Source organism: Haemaphysalis longicornis, unplaced genomic scaffold, assembly GCF_048455015.1.
Source record: "Haemaphysalis longicornis isolate Haplotype H1 unplaced genomic scaffold, Haemaphysalis longicornis Haplotype H1 scaffold_5, whole genome shotgun sequence".
Taxonomy (NCBI): domain Eukaryota; kingdom Metazoa; phylum Arthropoda; class Arachnida; order Ixodida; family Ixodidae; genus Haemaphysalis; species Haemaphysalis longicornis.
In genome coordinates this window covers 3101617-3125548 of record NW_027526385.1, presented here as the reverse complement: position 1 = coordinate 3125548, position 23932 = coordinate 3101617, and the positions used below count along the sequence as shown (strand labels likewise).

Genomic DNA, 23932 nt, shown 5'->3' with positions numbered 1-23932 from the left:
GGTGAATCCGAAATATTGTTTCAGTAGCTTAGGGCCTAGTTAACACATGCACCAGATTACGTTACAGGTGCGTGCTTTACTCTGCGCTCGTGACGTCAACGTTGAGGCGGCAGTCAATTTTGTATGGGTCGCGCGACGAGATGACGGCACGAATTCCACAGGTGAAGTCACTTATGCGGGACACGAAAACATGTTTAGCTGTGCGCGGTGGTTCAACTCTATACTCTTGCTGATTTTCGGGGTATTGCTATTCGCTTTTGTCTGCTGTGGCCAAATTACCGAGCAATTTGGAGTGCTTAATTTCTTGGAATGACCTTTGTCAATAAGGCTTTGTGAGGAGGCCCAAAGAGCGCATCGACGGTCCTTGATTTCGCGTTAGTTACTTGGAAACAACCATGACGATACTTTAAAGGGACACTGAAGTGAATTTGTCAAGCTCCCGTTTTTGCTTGCACTGCGTAGACTGGCTCAAATTAGCACACTTTTCATCGTTTATCCGGTTGACAAATCGGTAATTATTTTACAAAGCGCGAAAGAAGAAAAACTCCCATGCGCGGTTTGCAGCGGCCGCACCAACTAAAGCTGTGACGTTAGGAGGAGCGGGCACCGTGATTGGACGATGCCCAAGGTGAGCAACCAAACAAGTTTCGGTTTCGGTTTCGGTTCTGTAAAATACAACCGGTGGTGTTGTTGGATGGGCATTCTCAATAACTCAGTAATCATCGTACCGCGCTTCCGCCATGTTGTCAGCTGTAAAAATGCATAAAGATAAGCCTCCCAGGACGGCTTGGAATCGTAGCATTCACTAGCCGAGACCTACGCAGTGCATGAACGCCCTCCGCGTACCCGCAGACGCCCAAATGTCATGCGCTTTTCCCCATATTTGGAGCTTGCCTCCCTCATGCCTGTATCGCAAAAAGCGTGTTCGCACCAGGCCAAGGGTCTGTTCATTCTGGCCTGTGCCCACTGCCTGCAAGCAGTCGGTGCTTATGGCAACAGCACGCCAACGAGAACTCGCTAGCGCGCCAGTGCCAGCCTGCGCACGTTTTGTGAACTAGTTCGTGGAGCCATGAACGCTGCGGCCCAAAAAAAGGTCAACTCAATATAGAAAACATCGGCAAAAAACGAAAAAGTTAACTTACAAAAAAAAAGAAGCACGTACCCGCGGGGATCCGAACTCGTGACTTGCAAAACATTCGCGGAGAACAACATAACGCCTCAGCACACTCGGCCACGAAGCCGGATCGGCCGGGCCTTGGTAATATAGGGTATATATTGTACAACCAGTTTCCACTTTTTATTTAGTTTTTGCATTTCAAGCAGCTTAGGTGACTATTTGTTGTATTGCGCTCGTGCAGTAAGCGTCTCCCGAGTTTCCACAATAGCTCACGTCTAGCAATTGCATTTCGTATACGGAAAAGCGTTCGCAGATGCGTAGTCGTGCTGCTGACCGCTGTGCTTGTTCGCCCAGCGCAAAAAAGTGCTTCCCGCACCCTAGTTTTACGCTGTACGGTAAAAATATCAGTTGATTTTATTTCCTTAGTGCCTATATTGACTTTGCTGACTCTTCTCCCGCCTTCAAGAAGCCTTATATTTTCCTACTGGCTTACCAGTCAGCGAAGCTAGCGTCGCATGTGCGCTTGTGCAGCGCTTGTGTGAAGCGACCTTGACTTGGAGCTAGAAGCAGTGTACAAACTAACCAAGTAAAGAATGGCAGATTATTCCATTCACAAACGTGTCCTGGCTTCGTTTCAACTGAGCGAACGAATTGCGACGACCCGTCGGCGGCCGGCGGACGAAACGCTGGGCCGACTGACTCTGCCTGAAGGCCGGGGAGCCGTGCAGTAGCGCAGCCAATTGCGAGCTCGGCTCCTCTCGACGTCACACGAAAACGCCACAGAAAATGGGCGAGCGTAAAGAGAGGAGGACAGCATTTTCGAATTAATTTTTCTACTAAATAAAATCGCGTAAACGCGCCCAGACTGGTCGAAACATGGCCTGGGGACTCCGGACTACAATTTGCGCTAGTAATCCCGCAATGTTTACATATCACTTCAGTGTCCCTTTAAGGTGCGTATAATTGGTCGTTGCTTGGCTTCCAAAAAAATAAGAGTAAAAACACAGTTTTCACCTTATTGTACGCATTTTAAACTTGTTAAATATGCCCCCATCTTTATATTTAGGAATCTTGCTTTCAATCAGGTAAAATTTGAATATTTTTGATCAACAATTGTACCTTATGCATCAAATAACGGGTAAAACGTATTTGGTGCTATTAGCATGTCTGTGTCGAGCTTTCGAGTAAGATAAGACCGCATGTTACAGTCTCCATGCAAAAAAATGAGCAAGGAAATAGTTTGCGTTTATTTATTGCATTTTAAGTTTGCTTTCTATGCTCTATATTTACTAATTGTGCTTCGATTGAGGTCAAACTTAAATACTTGTGATTAATATTAGGGCCTTATGCAGCACGCAGTTTTCTCAAACTGTCTGTTTTTATTTTTAGATAACACAAGACTGTAACCATGCAGAGTTTATGCGCTGACAAGGGCGACACCTCCGTCTATCTATTGCAGCGCGCCTTGCAAACAATTGGATTTACGCCGACCATTGGAAATACGTAATCCTTACCAGCGGATTCATAAGCGTGGACACCTTCTTCTTCTTGAGGTGCGTACAAGACCTTCTAGAAGAGTATGCAACGGGTCTGAGACCAAAAAATGGGAAACTCGGCGCCGGTCGTAATCGAACTCTAGGTAACCACCGCGTGGTAACGTCAGAGTCGTCAGTGTGTTGCAGCCCTTGGCCCCGGCTTCAAGACAGGGTGATGCGCTGTTTTAGATGGTACCTGGTTAGTGTGAAGGCTGGAATGGCTGGCAAATGCATGAACGTAGAATACGCCAGCGACAACAGAAAGTAAGCAAGCGAGTGAGTGAGTGATCAAGTATGTAATTGAGTAAGTAAGCCAGCGCGCCAGCAACCGAGGCCCGGAAAAGGGTGGAGATAATGAGTCCTTCCTGCGGGGAGGGGGAGAGGCGGGCGCGGTGCAGCGGCAGCGCGGGGGAGCCAGGAGAGTAGCCGCGTTTACATGAATGCGACAAGTGGCGCATCGCATCGCATCGCATCAATTTTCTAGCGCATCGCGTCCATGTAAACGCGGCTAATGCGCTAGGAAAGCACGTCGCATTAATGCGCCAGACCGGGGTGGATTGAGACGCGTAAGTCGACTTTCGAAGTGCATGTAAACGCGAGCGAATCGCATTAGAAATTATGTCGACAAGAAAAGTAAGCCCTGCAAACGCAGCTTTGCATTTAAAAACGTCTAAATCGAGTGTAAGACGCCAGAAAATGCGAGTCGTGAAAAAAGAACAGAACCAGCCGTGCCGGAAGCTTTGGAAGCGCCAGAAACGCTGCTTTACCTTCGATGTGCGACACCGTATGGCGCCACCATCGCACCAGGGGTAATGCGCTACATGTAAACGCGAGCGCATCGCATTACTCGTGATGCGCTAGGAAATCTGACGCGCTGCTATCGCATTCTGTCGCATTCATGTAAACGCGGCTACTAGTGTGGCGTCGAACGCGACTCGGCCGCTCCCTCCGCCAGTCACGCGGACACCGCTGGCTGGCAGTGGTGGGGCTAAGAACTTCATTAACCCAAGGCTGAATGGAAAGAGGCGCCGGCTGGGAGCACCGGCACACTGCAGTCCCCTAGTCGACGGCCAGAAGCCCGTGGGCCCTTGCGGTGAGTTCGACCCAAGGAGGTTGTATTGGTTCGACCAGCTGGATCACACAGTTCTTGCACTTGTGGGTCAGAGCTGAGCAGCGTAGCGGGGTAGGGGGCAGGGACGCAGTTGCAGGGTAGGCGCCCCTTTTCCGTGGTGGAGGGAAGCGCAAGGCGCGCCGCCCCACGTGCACGAGTGGCAGTATCGCGTGGGGAAGTGCGGGCGACATAATGCAGGATGCGGGAATGTGTTCGTCGTCAGTCGACGCCATTGAAAAGGCTGTCTATGCTTTAAGGTGGGAGCCGGGCCGGGAAAGGCCATAATGCTGCGTAATGTCCCAACTTGTGACCAGCAGCAGTTTCGTGCGTTCCTTTGGACTGAGCCTCGGTCAATCACGTTTTGACCGGGAAATGTGGGCAACCCAACGAAGCTAAAACATCGTTGTTGGGAAGCCCACCAGCATATGACACGCTCAGCCCACCATTTTGGTCACCCTCCCGAACCCTTAACGTCCATACTTGCTACTATCAACACAACCAACGTTCATCTCCACTTTTATAGTTAACCGTAGCTTCCATGTCTCAACTGTTAGCCATTTTCATAATTGACGTGCGTGCGTTTCAGTTTGTATTAAGCGTAAAACTGAAGCGGCTGTCTCGGCGGGAACTGTTCCCGCGAGTGCATGCACAGGGCCAATACCTCTGATCCTCTTTCGCACGAATAACAGCGCGCTTTTATCGGCCAACGTACACGCATAACGCTTGTAAATAATAACCACATTCCTCCCAGACGCCTTGTCTTCGCTACCAAAGGCACTTTGGTCGCGAGGACAAGGGAGGGGTCGGGGGGGGGGGTATGTTTTATTCATCAACTCCCAAGTCAAATCGGTCGGTGACCTCCTCCACAAACCGTGGGGAACAAGTGCAGGGGTCCATGGTCTTAGCCATACTCCGCTTCACGAAATGGTAGCGAGTAAGCCCGAAAAAATGTTCTGGCTACAGTGCCGGTTTGATTATACGCTAAACATGGAGACATGTAGCCAGTTTTGTTAACATTTTCGTGATGATTAATTACACTTACAGTGTCCGTTTTCTTGTGTGCTTGTGTGCTTTTTTCTCTCGTTTTCCGAATGTGTGTTATCACAGCAATCTAACCCTCACCCCATACTGTAAGGTACCGTAAATAAATAAATAGATAAATAAATAAATAAACAATGGATGACGATTACGATGCTCCCTAATGCAAAACTTGAGCGCAGCGCGAACTGCAGTCTTCTCAGTGACGGCGCATAGCTGCTGCGTCTCAGGAAGAGATCGCGTCATCAGCAAACGCACGACCGCACCTACTACTCTGGCGTTATCTCGCTGCGCGTCTCTGCCGCGGAGAATGTCTCGCACCGCCTCGGCATACTGCCCTCCCTCTCACACTTTCGCCGTTTCCATCCTCCGCTTCCCGACATGCTCTATCTTTTGTGGCTCTTCGTTCTCTCGGTTAACTCGTAGCGCTACGCTACTGGGGGGCATATCTCACTGCTTCGTCATACCGCCCTCCCCCTCACAATTTTTCCACACTTTCCTCCTCTGCCTTCCTGCTCTCTCAGTCCCAATGTGCTCTTCGTCCGCTCGATTACAGGAGCGGGCGCTTCAGAGCGGCGCGCCAGAACACCAAGGACATGTAAGCACTCCTTATGAGTTGTCGTTGAAAAAGCATTAACGTGCGATTGAACTCAGCTGAGTGTCCAATTGAACGCCGCAGAGCGCTCTACTCCGCTCGAAGCTCGGCACGAACAGTGCTGATGTCAGACCTGTTCAATCAGAGGAGGCTCTCCCGTTTTCAAGCTTGCCCATTCGTATACCCACGGTGTCGTTATTGTTCTGTTTTTTTTAAAACTCTGAGCCACGTCACAGCCAATGGAAATTTGAGTGCCGCTACAGACGCCGGCCTTGTTCACTAAATGGGCCTAATGCATTCGCGTCATAGTTCTCTTAGGCTTGACTTGTACAAATTCCCGGCAGTATGAAACTTCGCTAGCGGGTTTTTTAGAGGGACAGCTCCAGTGCGCCATGTCTCGCAAAGTCATGAATCGCGTCGAAATGACCTTGAGCTGCCAGAGCGCAGGTGTGCCTACACTCTTAATCTGGATCCACATAAGATCCACTTAGTAACTGGAACTTTTTGCAAAAAAGTTCCACTTATATAATTGAACCGTGTTCCACATACCCTGAAAATGTAAGTGGAACAGTGCACCACATATTTTTGCAGCTAAATTATCTGGATCGGCGTTCCAAATAAAAGTACACGGATCACTGTTCCAAATAAACGGGTAGTGTAAGTTACTGGAACACTGATCCACGTAAAATGATTATGGATTTATCCGGTGCGCCGTTCCAGATACCTTCACCAGCTGTTTAAATAAAACGGTGTTCCGATAGAAGTTGAGAAGCTGTCTATGGGACTCCACTTTTCCAATATATCTGCTTTTCTGTTGGTATAAACTGAGGTCATTTGCCAGGCTGGCGGATGCATTGGTATCAGAAGGAAACCGCAAGCACCATTCTAACGCAGCCTTGACATATGGCCCACAGTGATACCAACAATTCGAAAACAGAAACCGCCGCAGCATTGTGGTCCCTGACAGTTCCCAACAGTTGCCTATCGGAGCACAGTTCTATATAAAAGTTGGTCTGAGATACCTGGAGCGGCACACAGAGACTTTGGCTTCATCCGCCGCATCCTGTTCTGGGTTTTGGCTGCATGTAAAAGAAACAAGACTCGCATTAAAATACATACCAAACCAACTATTAGCACTCATACAATGCTTTTCAAAACACTAAGCAAAATTTATTCGCTCGTATTATTGCGTAGATTGGAGATACGGAGACATATCTGTTTCCACTTGGGCAGAAAATGACCAGCGTACAGGATCAAATACCAAAACGATATCAAGTGGCCAAAACAATCTAAGTGGCATTTTCCTAACATCTGCGCCTCAGGCTCGCAAATAAAGATTTATCAATCAATCAATCAATCAATCGCTAATATTTACCATTCTTTTTTGCTAAAAAAACATGGGTCATAAAGATGGCTTTAACCGCAACCGCGTCACAAACAGACTTGTACATCTACCCTCGCACTAACTCAAAAAGCATTACACAACAGTGAGCATAAAATATGCTGTTTTATCACATGTATGAAATCAGGTACCGCAAATGCGGAAGTACCCACAGCGCTTGCCATACCATGTTTACGCATCCCGGTTCCAAAATATGCAGTTTGCTATTAAATTGTAAGGAAAAGCCAAAAATACAAGCCATACAGGGTTGGAGTATCACAAGACCTGCAAGAGTGTAGGAAAAGAACACCGGAGCCAATACTAACAATATAACATTTGCACAGAAAAACTTACCGGAAGCATGTGGCACTATTGCAAAACTAAAACATACACCATATATCAATATCAAGCTAACTGTAATATCAAGCTAACTGTAGCCAAAACCGACTATATACGCGCCCTGAAAAAGCCTTTCACTGAAGCCGCGTTGCTTCGCCGACAATTTGTAGCTATTTAAAATAACTTATATAAAAAAAAGCTCATAGCACCCAGTGTGAAACAAAATTTTACAAACCAGATAGCTCGGAGCATGTTACGCATTTTAAAATTTAACAAGCCGCCTAACTCTAAAAACGTTATTAATTCCCTCAAGAACAATTCAGACATCCCAAATAACCAAGCCAGGTAGCGTTGAAACATACAGGTGACCAATTTTACCAAGCGAACTTGGAAGCATTTTTCCAGCCGGAACATTTATCTGAGGTAAAATCCACAGTTGCGTGCTACACAAACCCTACTATCATGACGTCAGTATGCTTGTGACCAAAGCACTGCCTCTAACAAGTAAGAAATGCTACTTAGTCCAAAGTAAACAACTTTTTCAAGCCAAATATGTATATTTCGCATTCTTCTAGGGCTTAGGTGTCAGCTAAGGTACAGTAAAAAAATTGATTAATAAAGCCCCAAACCGTCTGTGTAAATAATTACTACGTTTGCATCCATCAACAGCAGTACTGTAATGGAAAAAATTTTTGAGCTGCACTTGAATAATAAAAACGTTACAGTGCAGTGCCATTAACTGTAACAGAGTAACAGAGTAGCTGCAAAGGCAGCCCGCGCTTTGTGCCAATAATGAACAATTGCAAAGGAAAGCACGACTTCACTTTTGCAATTGACATGCCGCTTGCATCTACCAATCATTTGAACCACGACATATCTTTCTGAATAGGCTTCAACGTCTAATTTAAAACCCCAAGTAGAGTGACCACATCAAGTCTTTCAACAGAGCTTTGAACTTAAATGACACCAGGCCACTGTTAAATGGCCAAGAACTATCTGCAAAAGTCCACAGAACTCTCCAAAGTCGCCTAAGTTTCAGGAGATTAAGATGAAATATACGGCGAGGATGACCACATCTTGATGTGACAACGGAGGCGGAAAATCCATGACGTGTTTCTTGCAGACAATATTTACGCTGCCATTGTCTTCTCTCAAAATAACTGGACTTCGAGAATAACTGGACCACGTCATGTACCTTTAATGAAGGAACAAGAAAATTTTGTTAGACGATGGCTTTAAATGAGTAAGTTGCTTAGGATACCCCTTTTAGCGGTAATTGATTGAAATATCAGCGATTTCTTGGTTTCTTTTCTGGAAATGCTGCTAACAATGTACAAAAATATTAGCACAGACTGTCAATAGCCGTTCTCTAATTCTGGAAAGCAACCGCACTGGGCGTGGCCGTGGCGCCGTATTATCACAGAAGCAACTCTCAATGTGAAAGCAAAATGTTTGCAAAACTTGAATGCAAAATAAGTTTTTTTGTCCACATGTTGCAGCATCCGAAACAGGCTGAATGTGAAGGTATTTCCCAATATTGGAGTTCACGATTTATTTTTAACAGTAAGATTTTGCTACAAAGAAAACTACCACAAATTCAGTCCCGCAAAAATAAAATGCCAACTTCAATAAACACTACCATAAATTGAGTCCCACAAAAATAAAATGCCAACTTACCCAACTTAAATTAAGATGCAGGCGTTCCTGGCAGGGCCTCCTCGGAGTGCATTTCCAGGAAAGTTTTGCCAACGTGTTCCCAAAAGCTCTTACTGTCGTTTTCACCTACAGGTCAAGTTGTCACTGAAATGGTGTTCCGAAGCCATTACGTATATTGCAACTACCTAAAAAGGGACCATCAAAGTTCCAGAACTGGGAGTGCGTACTTACTTGTAGAATGCAATGATTTCATCCCGTACAACGGCTTTCATGTGTTTCCTTTTTGTGAACACACACCTTCAAGAACGCTGAACACACGCCTTCAAGAACCAGGAAAATGACAGTATGCATTCCTTGTTCCATTGTTTTAAGTCCCGGTCCACCCTATTTCCTAGAAAATAAAAACAGTATAAAAATATCGAAGCATAAATTTACGCTTCCCTCTATGGGAGTACTACAAGATCTCGTACAATGCCTGATTAGTTGTGCTAAAATTTCTTTTGCAGCACAAGCCCTGGTAACGTTTTCAGGCGAAACAATTTTAAATATAAAAATATTTGAACATTTTTAGGCTTACCTGTCATTGCTCCATGCGGAGTGGTGAACGTCTGTATGATACGCAACACTCAAGAGGCACTCTTTCGTGGCTTTGACTTCCACAATGTATTCATAATCTGCCACACTTGTCACGACGACGCCTCGGCGTGCAGAAGATGTCTTCAGCCACAGTGAATGCCACAGCCATGATTTCAGAGGTATATGTAAGGAATGGAAATAATTCGTTTTAATTTCTGTTCTTCAGACAAAGGAAAACAATTGTCGCAAACTACCAGTGTAGAGACAAATGTCTCCACAGTCACCCATAGTCTGCATCTGGACAGGTTATACAGATCGAATACAGAATGTAGCAATCTGCTTTCGCAGTATATTTTCTAAGTTCAAGGAATCACAGAAATGGGTTAATGTTGGGTGCACATAGTGATGCAAGAACTTATCACCTGAGCGTTGTCGGAAATTATTTCAACTCTCGGGTTACCACCGACATTGACGGCATAAAAATGCAAGAGTGGCTTATTTCCAACGCGGTTCGTGAAGTAGCAACCACTAATTATGGATATTGGATATTTATCCTGAAGTCTCAAGTTACCACTGACATTAACAGCATAGAAACGGCAGAACACTTTCTATATACCCGCTGCGTGTTTCCACATTTCTTCCCCTCTACAAAAGAAACGTTTGTTACTGCGGTACTGCTAAGACAACAACTGTCCCTTCCATTTCTCTACACTTCAGGCAATGTAAAATAGATCATCTCAATTGGTCAAAGGAATTGGAAGAAACATGGAACATAAACATGAAACATGGAACAGATAAACGTAAGATGACGCCTTGAAAGCACATCAACACAACTCGAAATAGCGTCTACCTTGCGCGCAACGGGCAAGGTCGAAGACTCCCGGTCTGGTAAGCACAGTAAATGCATTCTACTCAGCAGACTAACACAACGCCGCAATTACCGCGCAAGTTTTCATTACCACGCAATTACCACGCAAGGACGGACGCTCCGACAAACTTGCTTGGAAGTTGTACACGTGTGCACGCGCGATTATCGCGAGCGACTAACCCGAGAAGATTCGCTACCGCAGAGATACACAGCAACCGTCAATATACAACTAAGCAAAGCCACACAGTAAGAGAACATCCAATCATGAAACGCGCAAACCAGCAACTTCCTTATAGCAATAGCTAACGTACGCAGCCAGAAATGTCTAGCCGACTCTGACCCACGAACACGGAAGTTTTGGTAAATTACGGCTGCAAACGTTTCTCCAACACAAAATATTACACGCCGCGACCACAAGCATGGACGACACACGAACAACGGGCAGAGAAGCGGTATGTTTATTGGACGCAGTTAACAAGGATGTCCCTGAACAACAACCGTTACCAGCACATAAATAAGCAGCACTGACCTTTTTTGCGCCTCCTGGCAAAACTCCACTTCGTCGAACAGGAAATACAGCCCGGGGATATGAAAAAATTCGCAGTTGCACGCCGCAATCAACCCAATCAAACTGCTAAGTTCTAACGGCGCTAAGCTAACGCAGCGTGACCACAGAACAGGGAGGACTTTAGACACGGCGTGACCGAGAATTTCTTTAGTAAATATCAGGCGCATCGCGCGAGCAATTGAGAAACCCGCTTGGGAATGCCACTGGTGGCGCTGCATGCGGGAGACCGTAAAATTAGCGGAGGGAATCCTGGAAGATGGGAGCGCTGCTGTCGTTTAAAGCGTTGACGCAGTCCCGATTTTTATCCGTCGTCGTCGTACCCGTTGCAGCCCCACTGTACCGTGAATCAACGCAAAAACAGCTCTGCCGTGCTGCTGCTGACGCATGCGCATGGAATGCGCTACTGGAGTGGCGGTCTTTTCCTCATGGCTTCGGCAAACTTTCGTTCTCGCGGAGGCTTTGGCGATGCGCCCGCATAAGAGCTCATACAAACTCGGCACACATGATGGCTTATATTTGATTCGGAAAACGGGCATATGCGTCTAAGCGGACGTTTACGCCCGCTGAGGCCGAAACAAAGCTCAGATAATAGCCGCGTTAGCGCGTTAGTACTGGCTAAAGTTGTTTCTCGCGGAGGGCCGTGAGTGCGTGCGATATCCGAGCTTAACTTTGGATGACAATTTCTGCGTTACTGTTTACAATGAACGCAAAAGGGCGTGGCTTCATTTACTGCTTTTCTTGACAACAAGCCTTTCCGTAGTCAATAAAATATACTGCGACGCTCTTAGATACCCACGTTATATAAAGCTACTTACAGCTAATTAGCAAGTAATAATACATCGGCCCGTTTCCCAGCCCTTTTCCCTCCTGAACACCAATACTACAGGAAAACAGCAACTGGGGAAGCAGCTGGAGAAGGCGGGTCATTCAATGAACTTCAATTACTATGACAAGACACAACAACAGCAAGTTAACTCTGCGCATTTTTGCCGTTACTGCACAGCATAATTAGGAATTACAATGTCATTTCAGCATTAATACATACAAAATAATGCAGGTATCAGGTGGTATATTTAGTTGTCCAAGTTTAGTTCCGTTCACCCAGTCAGGCCGCTCCCTGCAAAGAGGCTTTTGTTTTTGCTTGTGGAAATTAAAAGGGACTCACCTGTTAGCATTCCTATCGGACTTACTACGTCATGACCAACGGACTTAAAAACCATCGTGCACCGATACGAATAGTTTTACAAATACATACCGACATTCACAACGGCCTAGTTTGCTTATTTTAGACATATGTCGCTTCTCTACTGAAACAAAGAAATAAAACTCTCGCATGGTAGACCGCTAGCGCCTTCCAGTGAAGACTGGATAAACCAAAATGCGTTTCTTGTTTTTTTTTTTTATCTCTGCAAAGAAATGATATACAGCAGACTTCCGTTAAGACGAACCCGAAGGGACCGTAAAAATGTATTCGTATTATCCGAAATTCGTCTTAAGCGGAGGTGTATTGCATTGTGGACGTTACAAGAGAAAAATGTTGTGGTTCTTAATCAGCGTTCGTTTTAACCAAGTTCGTCTTAACGAGGGTCTACTGTATTTCTAGAAGAAGCAAACCGGGTCGTTAGTGTCATTTCTGTGAATTTGTAAAAGTTCTTGTATCGGTACATGGTGCTTTCGAATTAGTAAGTCTCATGAGTTTGCGTCATGAATTAGTGAGTCCCATATGAATTGGATCAAGTGAGTCGCCCTTAATAGCATGCACGAGACGAAAAATGCTAACGAACATCAAAGCATATATAACTACATGCGTGACATGCTGCGTGCAGTGTAAAATGCGGCACAGTCGGTTAACACTATGTATATACCGCATCAGGGCATAAATAACGTGAACTAAGTACCTATTTTACAGCAGATTGTAGCCATTTATACGTTCCTCTAAAGCACTTAAAATTGTGCACGTACTACAACACAGCGAGCTGATGGATGAGCATTGAGCAAGAAACAATGTTTCTGCGACGCTTTGTGAACCAAATGCAGAACATGCAATAGTCTCAACAACTATATATATTTCTTTATGAGGTATCCACAAAAGCCCAATGAATTCTTCAGCACTACCACGGCTCTGTCCCAAACGCAGAAGGAGAACCTGAGGACATCTGGTCCTTCTCAAATTCAAGTCATTGGTGATTTCAGACGTACTGCACGTCTGCAATTAGCAAAAGACGATATTCACTAAAGCGGTCTGAGCGCCGCAGACAACCTGAAAGGGGTTCGTGGAATTTCTATTTTCGCTAAGATACCCTTTTCTCGCACCTTTCATGCTTTGTACGGTGTTGTTATAGCAGTGGACATAATTTTTTCTGTCAAATAACGTCACTAAAAATACGTCTTAGCCGTCTTATATAAGTAAACTGCTCAAAGACAGTTCCATAGATATCGACGAAGTTTATTAAATGTTATGTGGTGCGTGCGTGTGTGCGTGTGTGACTGCATGCATGTGTGTGTGTATATGTGGGTGCGCGGGTGTGCGTTCGTGTCTGTATCTATGTCTGTGGGCGTGTGCGTGCAAGTGCTTGTGCGTGCGCTTGTGCGCCGAAGCGCGTCAAATATATATGTGGTTCATTGTTCCAGTTAATGCAGGATTCAGTGCATACTTCACTGCAGTGCACAAGTTATGTGGAACAAGACACGAGCAAAAAATATACAAAAGCACTGTCCAAAATTTTTACTGGGACATAAGTGGAACAGTAACTGGAACGGCCGACAGCGCATCCCCTCATTTATTCGGTTCCACGTAACCACAAACCTAAAGAAAACAAATGGACAGTTCCAGATAAGATCCACTTATATCTCTCGTTCCAGTTATTCTTCGTTTAGATCCAGATAAAAATATGTGGATCACCCCGTTTAACTGGAACTTACATGGAACCAGATTAAGAGTGCTATAGTGTGAAGTCCCGCCACGTAGTCCGCTGCGAAGAGGTCTCGCCGCTGTGGCACCACGTGACTAGGCAAGGGTTTATCGGCTGCTTCGCCACCGCGTGGTCGTCCAGTCTTACCATGGATGCCCACGGACTGTCTGTGTCTGTGTGCGCTAACGCGCAGGCGACAAAGCGCATCCAATATCATCCAGTAGCCTAACTTTCATGAAACACTGGGTGCACAGTCATTCTGGACAACAGCGAGAAAAAAGACGCGGACGAAGGGAACGGGGCAGGACGAGCGCTGGTCGTCGTCTGAGTGCACACAGTCTTTGCAAAACCAAGTCAAACATATTTCGCTCATGTGATAACGAGGTTTACAAGCGTTAAATTGTGTGACATTTTTGTGACTTGGGTGTTATGCGCACAGCGGATTTCTTCTTGCTCTCGTCGCGTGCAAGGAGAGGGGGAACTGCATGGTCACCTTCGGGCTTGGAGTGGCTCGACGCTTTGGCCGGTGAGTTTTAAGCGACGCCCATACACCTGAGGCTTCATGTATTCTTGATGCCCGAAAACAAACGGGCCCGGGGCTCCCCGTGTCTTTGAAGCGCGAGGCGTTTCATAGAACGAGGCCTTAGTGAACGAACGTCACAGTGTGCATGCTATGAGGGCCACGGAGACAAAGTGCAACTTTGTTTTATTTGAACCAACTATGCTTCAGTGCTTTCGCTCAGTTCCCTTTTAGCCACGAAAGACGTTTTTTAACTAAAAAACGCAAGAAGTTAAAAAAAAAACACGCACCCCTCCGTCTAACGACGACGATGGCTGAACGCGAAGCTTCCTCGCGAAGGATTCTTTGGTTGTCATCTGAGTTTGAACTGAGTTCCGAGCATGGCGAAATGGAGCAGTCGGGTAGACGACGGCTTCATAACGCCTGGGACCCAGGTTAGATTCCGGCCGCTGAAGCGGTTTTTGTTTATTTCTCTTCACCCACGATCATTCATCGTCATCGTCAGAGAAAATTTGCTTTCGCGCACGGCGTTTCCGCGTTACAGCGCCATCAGAGAGACCGCCAAAGCCTCGCGTTAAAACTTTCGCTACGTGTTCTGGGCAGGAGTGACGCAATATGGGCCGTCACTAAAAACGTAGTTTTCAGTGCATTAACTGCACGTTAGCATTCAAGTGATGCAATCAGACGGAACCAAGGCCCCGCTACAGTCGTCCAGTCTTAGCGATGGGCTAGTTCAGCCGCTGCCAATCACGCAAACAAGATTCTTCGACGTCACAGAAAAGTTTCCAGAAGGGGGCTAGGGAGTCGCCCCTGCCTTCCATGTTTTCTTTAATATTTCCATTATTTTTCGAAGTTTGCGATAGTATTAATGTCATTGTTGTCTGGAAAAGCAGTAGTTCTAATGAACCAACTTGCATTTTGTTTTCATGGACTCTTCAAGTATAGCGCGCGTAGCCGTAAGCAGAGAGTTAGCGTACTCTATTCCTTTGCGTTGTCATTAACACTGTGCATGATCAGTACGCCAAGTTGGTTCCGTGTTTGGGGGAAGTAAGATGAACCGTTCATACGCTGGGGGTTGTTGCGTACCCGTGTGTTTACAGCTTGTCTAGAAGTAGCGCGGGGCGGCTCAGTGCTTACGCTGTTGTGTGAGCTCTGATTTGAATCCTGTAGAACAAATTCTTCGCTGCCTTCTTAAATACGTCGCGTGCATGGTGTGAACGTTGCTACAGGCCACGTGCGCGCGAAACTGACGGGACATCGCTGGATGTCCCAACGAAGCTCCTGCATCCAGGCCAATTGCCACACGCGTGCCGCTGATGCCTTCGCTTGGCGATGGAATGCGACGGTGTGTTCTTGTGGGTGGACTGTGCTTACTATGTTCGGAATTAGTGTTCACTATAGCGAGTACTGAACCACTCACAAGATATGTACAGTGTGTGCGGCTGAAAGCCTTCTAGGCTTGAGGCAGCAAGAAAAGCCTCGTTGTTCGTCCCTGCCAATCGCGGGAAGTGAGTACACCACTGCATTACATGTCGAAACATGGAAACAATACCTTACCTGGGACTTCCAGATAGTACAGCGAGCATTTTTTCCCTCGGGATCCCAATAGAATGCGTTAATCTAGCAAAAACGTATAGCTAATTCCAGGCTTCTACACCCCCGTTCCTTTGTGCTCGTGCGCTATCTATAGAGTCCGAACAAACAACCCGTGCATTCATTGTTTCAGAACAATGGCGCCCGTGTTCTTCGTCATCATGTGCCTGCACCTGCTGCCTCTCATGGCATCCGGACCAGGTGCCAAGGCCTTCTTCAGGGAGCTGCACGAAGAAACCCAGGAGAAGTGGCTGAGCTTGCTGCTTCAAGTGGTGAACTACAAGTTCGGCGAGATAGACATCGCATCCGTACGTCCTCAACTTGCCGCACGCCACTAAAAAAGGCTTCTGGACCGCGGAATAACATTCTGCTAGAAAACAGTGGCGATGACGACACTGATCTAGACATAAGTCAGGTCCAGCCGTGTGCAAGCTTAGGGAGCAGGAGCACCCAGGAAGATTTCTTGCTGTGGTGCGTTCTCGTGCAGTGGAGTTTATCTGCAGGTGCCAATATGCGAATAGAGAAAGACATCGGTCGGCGCTGCAAGGCTCCCCTCCCGAAGTCAGTGCAGGGACAGGTGAGGGCGTTTCAGGCAGGTAGTGGGAGATAGGTTGTTGAAACATTTGGCTGCAGGGCGTTGTTAGTGAGGTTTCACTTTGGCCGACTTCACTCTTAGGGCTTCCCGACACGACGAAAGCTTTGCCTGTTCGGTGTTCGAACGGAGAACGGGGCGTTGTTGGGCGCACTGATGGAAGGCCGCATGTAACCGTGTCGTAGAAAAACGTGAGTTGCACGCTTTGAGGTCCTGGCGGACGGATATGTGGATTCGAAGTGGGGCCATAGGAGACCGGGAGTGTTTGAAGAATTGCCGCAAGTCAGCCACATACTCGAAAAGCGGTGTTGCGTCACCGGGTCTAGCAAGCAAAAGCATGGGCTCAGCAACGGTGCATCTCAAGGCATTTTGGATGGGTGTTTATGATAGAAAACTGAAAAACCCCTTCGCTACCAGAGACAGGGCTGCAAGCGAAGCTTGGCCGCAGTGGAAACGTAACCGATCCATTCTGTCTAATCAAAATGCCGAACGCTTGACCAACCACCCCACAGCCCTTTCCTTCGGCTGATCTTGACCCAAACGCGAATGTTGGTATGTGTCACCGAACCGCTGGATCGGTCCGCCGTTGTCGTTTGGATACTGCTTGCCGAACTCCTTCGTCTCGCTTTGTCCTCCTTAAAACTAAGTGCGGACTCGACGAGTCCGCACACGTTCACGGTCACGCTCGTGCGCACGTTTGCGTTCTTGCATGACTGCCGGCGTTGAACTGACTGCCGGGAGAAGCAAGCAGCGAGCGCCTCCGATTGGCTCGAAGTATGGTGTGACCAGCGACGCCACTTCTGAGAGCAACGACCTCTCTGTGAGAAAGGGAGCGCCTGCAATCGGCGCGCTGAGAGCCGCCACACGCGGGAGAGGCGCGACAGCTGCTAGCGAGGAGGGATTTTTTTTTGCGATGGCACCACCGACGACACCAGTCAGGCAATTGAAGCTTCGCTTGAAAAAATTGACCGCGTATCTTATCGCTTCGCTGCAACTGTCGTCAAAAGACGAATCCTGTGCCGTTCCTCCCACGTAAATGTCTCTCTGTTTTCGCCCGCCCCCCCTTTCGGCTCTTTCCTTCCTGTGCCGCTCCTGCCACAAAAAAAAAAAAAAAAAAAAAAACACGGTGGAAGTTTGATAATCAAATACAGCTTTCCTGCGTTCCACTGCTCCCATGCTATCTATTGGAACGTGTTAGGCTTGGAATCAAAAGGTTTAGGCTCAGGCGCGAGCTCTTTTTTGTATTCTGCCGTCAAAATATTGTTTGCAGCACGTATATTCTTATTTACTATCGCAACAATCAAACGCACATCTATTTTCAATTAAAAAAAAGACACTGTCCAGTAGCAGTTCCGTATTTATGTTCTGCTCCAAATATGTCTAAAGTTTTCTTTTTGACAGGTATGAACTATTTTACCAGACTTGGTAGTTTAGAAATGTTTAACGCCTCGTTCAAGGATTCTTTCTACTTTTGGACGGAGGCTAAATCGAGGGGCTGACAGACCTACAGGCAGACAGGCAAATATAAAATTTTCGTGTTAAAGTCATAAAATGAGTTGCCACTGCTCCGTCTTCACGACAAAGTGCACGTTTTAGTCCGCAGAACTTTGGCGCCGCTGCTGTGGTTGGGCGGCGGCGATGTCCTCGTAACCCAGCGAGAGAGCCAGACGCCGAAGGCAGAAAGAAAATGGGGGAGGAGCGCCGGCGAAAGTGTGAGGGGAGGGTGATCCTTAGCAGCGACGTATGGCGAAAATGTGAGGGGGAGGCGATAGAGCGAAAGAGGCACCGAAGGCAGTAAGAAAACGGAAGCAAGGCGCTGGCGAAAGCGTGAGGTGGAGGCAGTGGGACACGCTGGGAGATGACACGTTCCTTCTTGAGAGGCAGTTCGTGGCGCTGAAGCATAAGCTTACCATCGCTGCTGCCGAGGGAACCCACGAGTGAAAGCTGCCTCAGCGCCCTGCAGCGCTCAGGAGCGAGTGCTGAACGAGTGAGGCAAACCCGTGTATGTGCTTCGCGTCCTCCTTGTTGCATGGGTCATATGAAACATGTGTCATTTGCGCGGGAAGTTCAAACACGATTTGCAACAACATGCTCGGTGGCAGGGAGGCATCGCGAGATAACGGCGGATTTGCGCGCGCCGTCGTGCGTTCGCTGATCACGCGATCACTTCCTGAGACGCAGCCGCTGTGACTGAGAAGACTGCAGCTCGCGCTGAGCACACCTTTCGCACTAATCGTCAGTGCAGTTTTTCTGTCTGTTTTAGTGAACAGTACACAGCGCAACCTTCTAAAAGAAGCAGCCCAAGAAGGGACATCGTGTTCAAAAAATGAAGAAAAAGGAACGCGCCTGTCCCAACAGATGGCGCGCGACAATTGTGAACGCGCGAAAATTTAATTGAACAAACCTCCATTGTATTTTTCATGGAAGAAATGAGAGCAGAAAGGAAAAGCGTGAGCGGTGAGTGCGTGAGAGAGGACAGGCAGTTGAAGCTGCAGGATGATACGCGGCCAGTTTTTTGTCCTGGTTCTTCGCATTTAGACGACATAGCATACAAAAGTCCAGGTGGAGGTCTAGATGTCTAGCAAACTGTCCTACGTGGGGTGACGGAGCGAGTCGGCAGCTGATGTGGCGTGTCTCATGACGTGGCGCAGCCCATAGCTTCACTGTCTCGCTTTACCCTGAACCGTGACCTACAGTTACACCTGGACGTAACGAGACTCTATGTAGCGAATTCCTGGATTTAACGAAGTTTTTCAATTGCCCATTGCAGCCCCCGTTGAAGTCATGTGTTTGCGACCTCTATGTAACGTAACGTCGCTGCGGGTAACCTTGATGTAACGAAGTCGGCGAGCTGATAAGCCATTGTTTTTTTGCACTTTTACTCAAAAATCGGCTGGTTAAACGGACTTTGCGAATAGTAGCACTATCATAGGGAATCAGCAGCAAAGAAAACGTCTGAAATCGTCAAAACACTAAATTCGTCCTGGTAGTGATGATGATGATGATGATGATGATGATGGTGGTGGTGGTGGGGTTGAACGGACGGGCTAGTACCACCTCGTGGCTAACGTAGCACTCACTTCTTGTTCTGCCTGTGTAGCGTGACACCACGCCAGCTAGCAAGAGTAACTGCCCTTCCCACCCGCCGCTGTGGCTCAGTGGCTAAGGCGTTGCGCTGCTGAGCGCGCGGTCGCGGGTTCGATTCCCGGCCACGGCGGCCGCTTTTCTGATGGAGGCGAAAAGCAAAAACGCCCGTGTACGAGATTTCGGCGCACGTCAAAGATCCCCAGGTGGTCAAAATTAATCCGGAGCCCTCCACTACGGAACGCCTCATCGCCTGCGTTGCGTCAGCGCGTTAAACCTTACAATCAATCAAATCAATAACTGCCCTTCCCGTTATTTTAGATGCGACGCTCAGAGCATCTCTTGTCGGCGGCCCTGTCCTTCCTGCGTGCGTCCGTTGTTGTCCGCAGCCACTCTCCCGCTCTCCTCTCCGGTAGCGAACACTCTCTCGCGAGGGGCATTGGATTGGATTCGATTGGATTGGCTTGGATTGGATTGGATTAAAGTGGATTGTGTTGGATTGTGTTGCGTCATAGCCGCGGCAGACGGACTGGCGCCGGCGCGTGCCCAGGTGAGAGCAAACACTCTCTCTACCCCCTTCAGCGTCGCATCACACCAGGGTTCCCGCGAGGGGAGGTGGGCGTGATTTTTTTCTCCCACACCGCAAACTTCCGTGCGTGTCCACGTGTGAGTGCGGTTTCGGTTCCAGACTCAAGTTTTGAGGGGCTAGGCCGTCCTGTCGGCGTGCAGTCGCGCGTCTCCACTTCTGTCTGTGGTATCGCTTCATCGGTGATGAGGGCTGCCGCTAGAAAATGAAAAGTTGTGCCTTTTCAAGACAAGCACACAATTTGAAATGCTGCCGCCGATGGCGAGAAAGAAGGTTGCCGCATGGTGTGTGTGTATATATATATATATATATATATATATATATATATATATATAGTATTCCAGCTAGCACCCTCTCAGTGAAAAGTGACGTAAATGGCATCGAGTTCGCGAAAGGCGGCCTTTCAGCGTAAGTTTGGTTCTTGTAACGCGTTAAGGCGCCGAGAAGTGTCAAAAGGCAAAAGTGCTAGTTAAGTTGCGTTTGTTAAAACGGGGGTAAGGGACCTTATTCCTCTGGAGCGCCGTGCAGTGCCTAAGCTCGTGCGAAAGTGGGAGGCGCAACTTACACAGCTTTCGGTGTGAAATCAATCCATGAAGTGTGAGTTCACCTTCAGTGATTTCTAGTATTTTGGGTTCGTTTCTGCTTCGCTTCCGCGGGCCTTAACTCTAAAGCTGCATGTAATGAATAACCTGGATGTAACGAAAAATTGCGAACTTTTGTAAACTTCGTTACTGGCAGCTTTAACTGTAATTGTTCGTGCCCACTATGTGGGTCCAGATAGAATCCTCTTTCTACTTGGCAGCCTGAAAGCGTGGAGAAAAGTTTGACAATTGCAAGCGTCATTGACGACTGGTTGTACAGGCGATAAATCACAGCTTGCATGTTGGCACTTATTTCTTACCAAAGCGTTACCTTTTCACTGATCACAAAGTTTCTTGCAATCAGCACATGTGCGGAAACATGAGCCGCGAAACGCATGCAAACGTAGTAAGGTACGAGCTGCATCTGTCAACCAGAGAAAGCTAGAAACTGTGTTCTTTTATCGTGAAGAAACGAGCAAGGCATTTGCTAAAATAGCCTAATTTCCTTGCTTTCATTTCAGCGGGCGTTCATCCCCTTCTGGTACTTGTCCGTGGACTTCCAGTTATTCTTGCTGAGCTTTCCAATACTGCTGCTGTTGAAAAGGTGGGCAACTCGTACGAAATTCTAGCAGTGTTCGCTTTCTCGGGGCTGATACTGCGGTCTGTATGTGTGTTGCATGATACGTGGTAGGGCTTGTAGTCACTGACGCGTCATAGGACGAGCCACCACTGGTAGGGCAAGGTCGGATCGTGCGTCTAAGTTCCGCGTTGTGTCCTAGGCGCGCCGTATGAAGTACACGGTTACAAAGTAATTGAAACCACTTGAGCGTTATATAGTATGCAAATAAATATAGTGCGCGTGTGTTATCTTGACAACATTCTGCCATCGGTGCAGTACTCTGGAAATAATTACCCAGTGCGCGCTTGAAAACGGTCTGTATAGCGGTATAGCGGTCTGACAGACTTTCCCGGACTGGCCATTCCCATCCACGACCAATGTCAACAGTGCAAACTGTGCATTTTGGTGCCACTGAGAGAGTAAAATGTGCATCTTGTGAATAGGACCTTAAAACTAGAAGTGTGTACACTGTGTGAATTGTGATGAATTGTGACCTCTCCCTTTCTGCTCCCCCTCCGCCATCCTCACTTCCCCACAGGGCCTCATGGCCTCTCGTCCTTAATAAAGTATTTCACTCATTCTGCCATGGGGAGCGTTTTGACCACTTTAACAGACGGAATAATTTTGAGGCGCTAAACAACGGGGACCAGAAGAAACCCGCAGACACAGACAAGGCGCCACTTTCAACTAAACTTTATTAGTGAAAAAAAAACCCTAGGTTAAATACACTGTTCTGGCTTCATGGAAACGTCACGCCACGTCTGTGTCTGCGTGTTTCTTCTGTTCCCCGTTGTTTAGCGCCTCAAATTTATTCAGTCTGTTCAACCAACGAGCCCTGATCAAGCTTTTGTCACTTTGACAGACCGGCTTTTGTAAATGTTTTAATGTAATATGTTACTAGTGCTGCCCGGGCATTGGAAGTCGTACGATAGATGAACTCTCTCTCTCTCTCTCTCTCTCTCTCTCTCTCTCTCTCTGTTTCCTGGCTCCCAGAGGCTGTATTCAGCAAAGGCTCCGAAACATTTGGCATGACTGACTAGACGCTCTCTTTTCAAACTGTATTCAAGTCAAGTACCCTTGACTTAAAGGGCAAATCCACATTTTGTAGAAATTACGACACTACTCTTCGCTACAGTACCTGGTTTAGACATGATGCGTCAGTTGCTGCGTCAAAGAGAGAAATGTTCATGAATAATATAGCGCCTCCCATACGATCATAATTAAAACAAGTACCTGTATTGAGATGCGCCATAACACGTAGGCCAGGTTAACTTCACGTAACCCCATAGAGCACACCAAATCGTTTAGGGCAGATCATACGCTGGTCCCTTCACTGGCGAACGTTTCCCCTCCGACACTAAGGATTTGTCATTGAGTTGCATAGTGGCGACACAGATCCAGAGGGGAGGAGGGGGGGGGGGGTGAAGGGGCTACTTGCAAGAGCGCAAGCTTCCCGAATAGGAGAAATTAATTCATCCGAAAACCTTGGCTATTTCGTTTCAGGTAGCAAAAGCGTTGCCACTCGTCTACTGCGACCCAGTAATATTTGATGATCACTTACTGACATTATATCACCATTCTCCATTGACAGTGATGAGCGTAAATGGCAACTCAGCTTGCCTCAAAATATCTGGTCCTTCGTACGACTCTGTGCAAGGGGAGCATTTTTAGTCACACGTTCCTTCAGAGTTCATGTTAAGCCCACGCCCTCGAAGTGGGCGCCATGTCACAGGAACGTTTCCGCACAAAATAACGAGGCTTCGAAGCACACATACACACTTTATACGCAGTTGACACCCCGATGGACTGTTGCGACACTCGCAGAGAGAGAGAGAGAGAGAGAGTTGTTTCTTAAAAATGGTTTTATTCCATTGAAAAATGCGTGGAGAAGACCTTATGAGCTTTGGGAGCGCTGGGACTGTTTCGTACGCAGTAGAGGACTTCCCGCAACAGGCCGATTTTAACAAAAGTGTGAACCCGGGTTAGCACTACCCAATTTCTGTGGGCAGAGCATAGGCACAGGGAAATAGAAGTACCTGCGCATTTTTTGACTGCAGTTCCTGTTCAGTGTAATTTTTCTTTTGTTTACCTAGTCAGGTGATATCGCGGGTACTTTTCAGGCGCGCCAAGTGCGCAGTGGCCATTTTCGCGCTGCTTTCCTTGCTGGGCTGCTCCATCGCAACGTGGCAAGTGGCCGGAAACCAGATGACACCTTTCGCCATGGCGCTGACCGAGAGGCTGGCGTAAGGGCCTCCCGCTTCTGTCTCTTTCATCCACCAGATAGTAGGATCAATCAATCAATCAATCAATCAATCAATCAATCAATCAATCAATCAATCAATCAATCAATTAATCAGTCAGTCAATCAATCACTTGGTGCCCAGGAACAGCCGGGAGGCCTGTAATAATAATAATCAATCAATCAATTCAATCAATTTATTTTCAGTGCCCAAGAACGACGGTGATGCCTTAGTGCTGGTACACTAACAAACATAAAAACAAACAAAATGACATGATACATACAACACGTATCACTAAAAGTACGCTACACTAATAGAAGCACAAAGAACGGTAATAACAATGATATCACACTCTATGGACGGAAGAGTTAGCCACAAATAATGTACTGGTTAAGTGTACATACAGCCAATTAGATGATAG

The 23932-nt window shown here is 47.2% G+C and overlaps 1 protein-coding gene and 1 long non-coding RNA gene across 3 annotated transcripts in view; one reads left to right on the top strand and one right to left on the bottom strand.

Moving 5' to 3' along the window:
* Nucleotides 1-23932, top strand: part of LOC144138975 (nose resistant to fluoxetine protein 6-like) — a 100771-nt gene that overhangs the window by 51539 nt on the left and 25300 nt on the right. Inside the window, exons 8-12 of the mRNA XM_077671478.1 lie at nt 2577-2670; nt 14136-14222; nt 15943-16117; nt 21174-21256; nt 23392-23514. Of these exons, the coding sequence (XP_077527604.1) occupies nt 2577-2670; nt 14136-14222; nt 15943-16117; nt 21174-21256; nt 23392-23514 (562 nt within the window). The remainder of the gene's footprint in view (nt 1-2576; nt 2671-14135; nt 14223-15942; nt 16118-21173; nt 21257-23391; nt 23515-23932) is intronic.
* On the bottom strand, nt 6580-10909 carry LOC144137809 (uncharacterized). Of its 2 annotated transcripts, XR_013315738.1 has the most exons (5): nt 10746-10909; nt 9350-9489; nt 9004-9163; nt 8794-8916; nt 6580-8311 (listed from the first exon to the last, which is right to left on the bottom strand). It is a non-coding gene; the product is annotated as an uncharacterized LOC144137809 (long non-coding RNA). The 2 variants fall into 2 exon arrangements; XR_013315737.1 differs by having other exon boundaries at nt 9350-10909.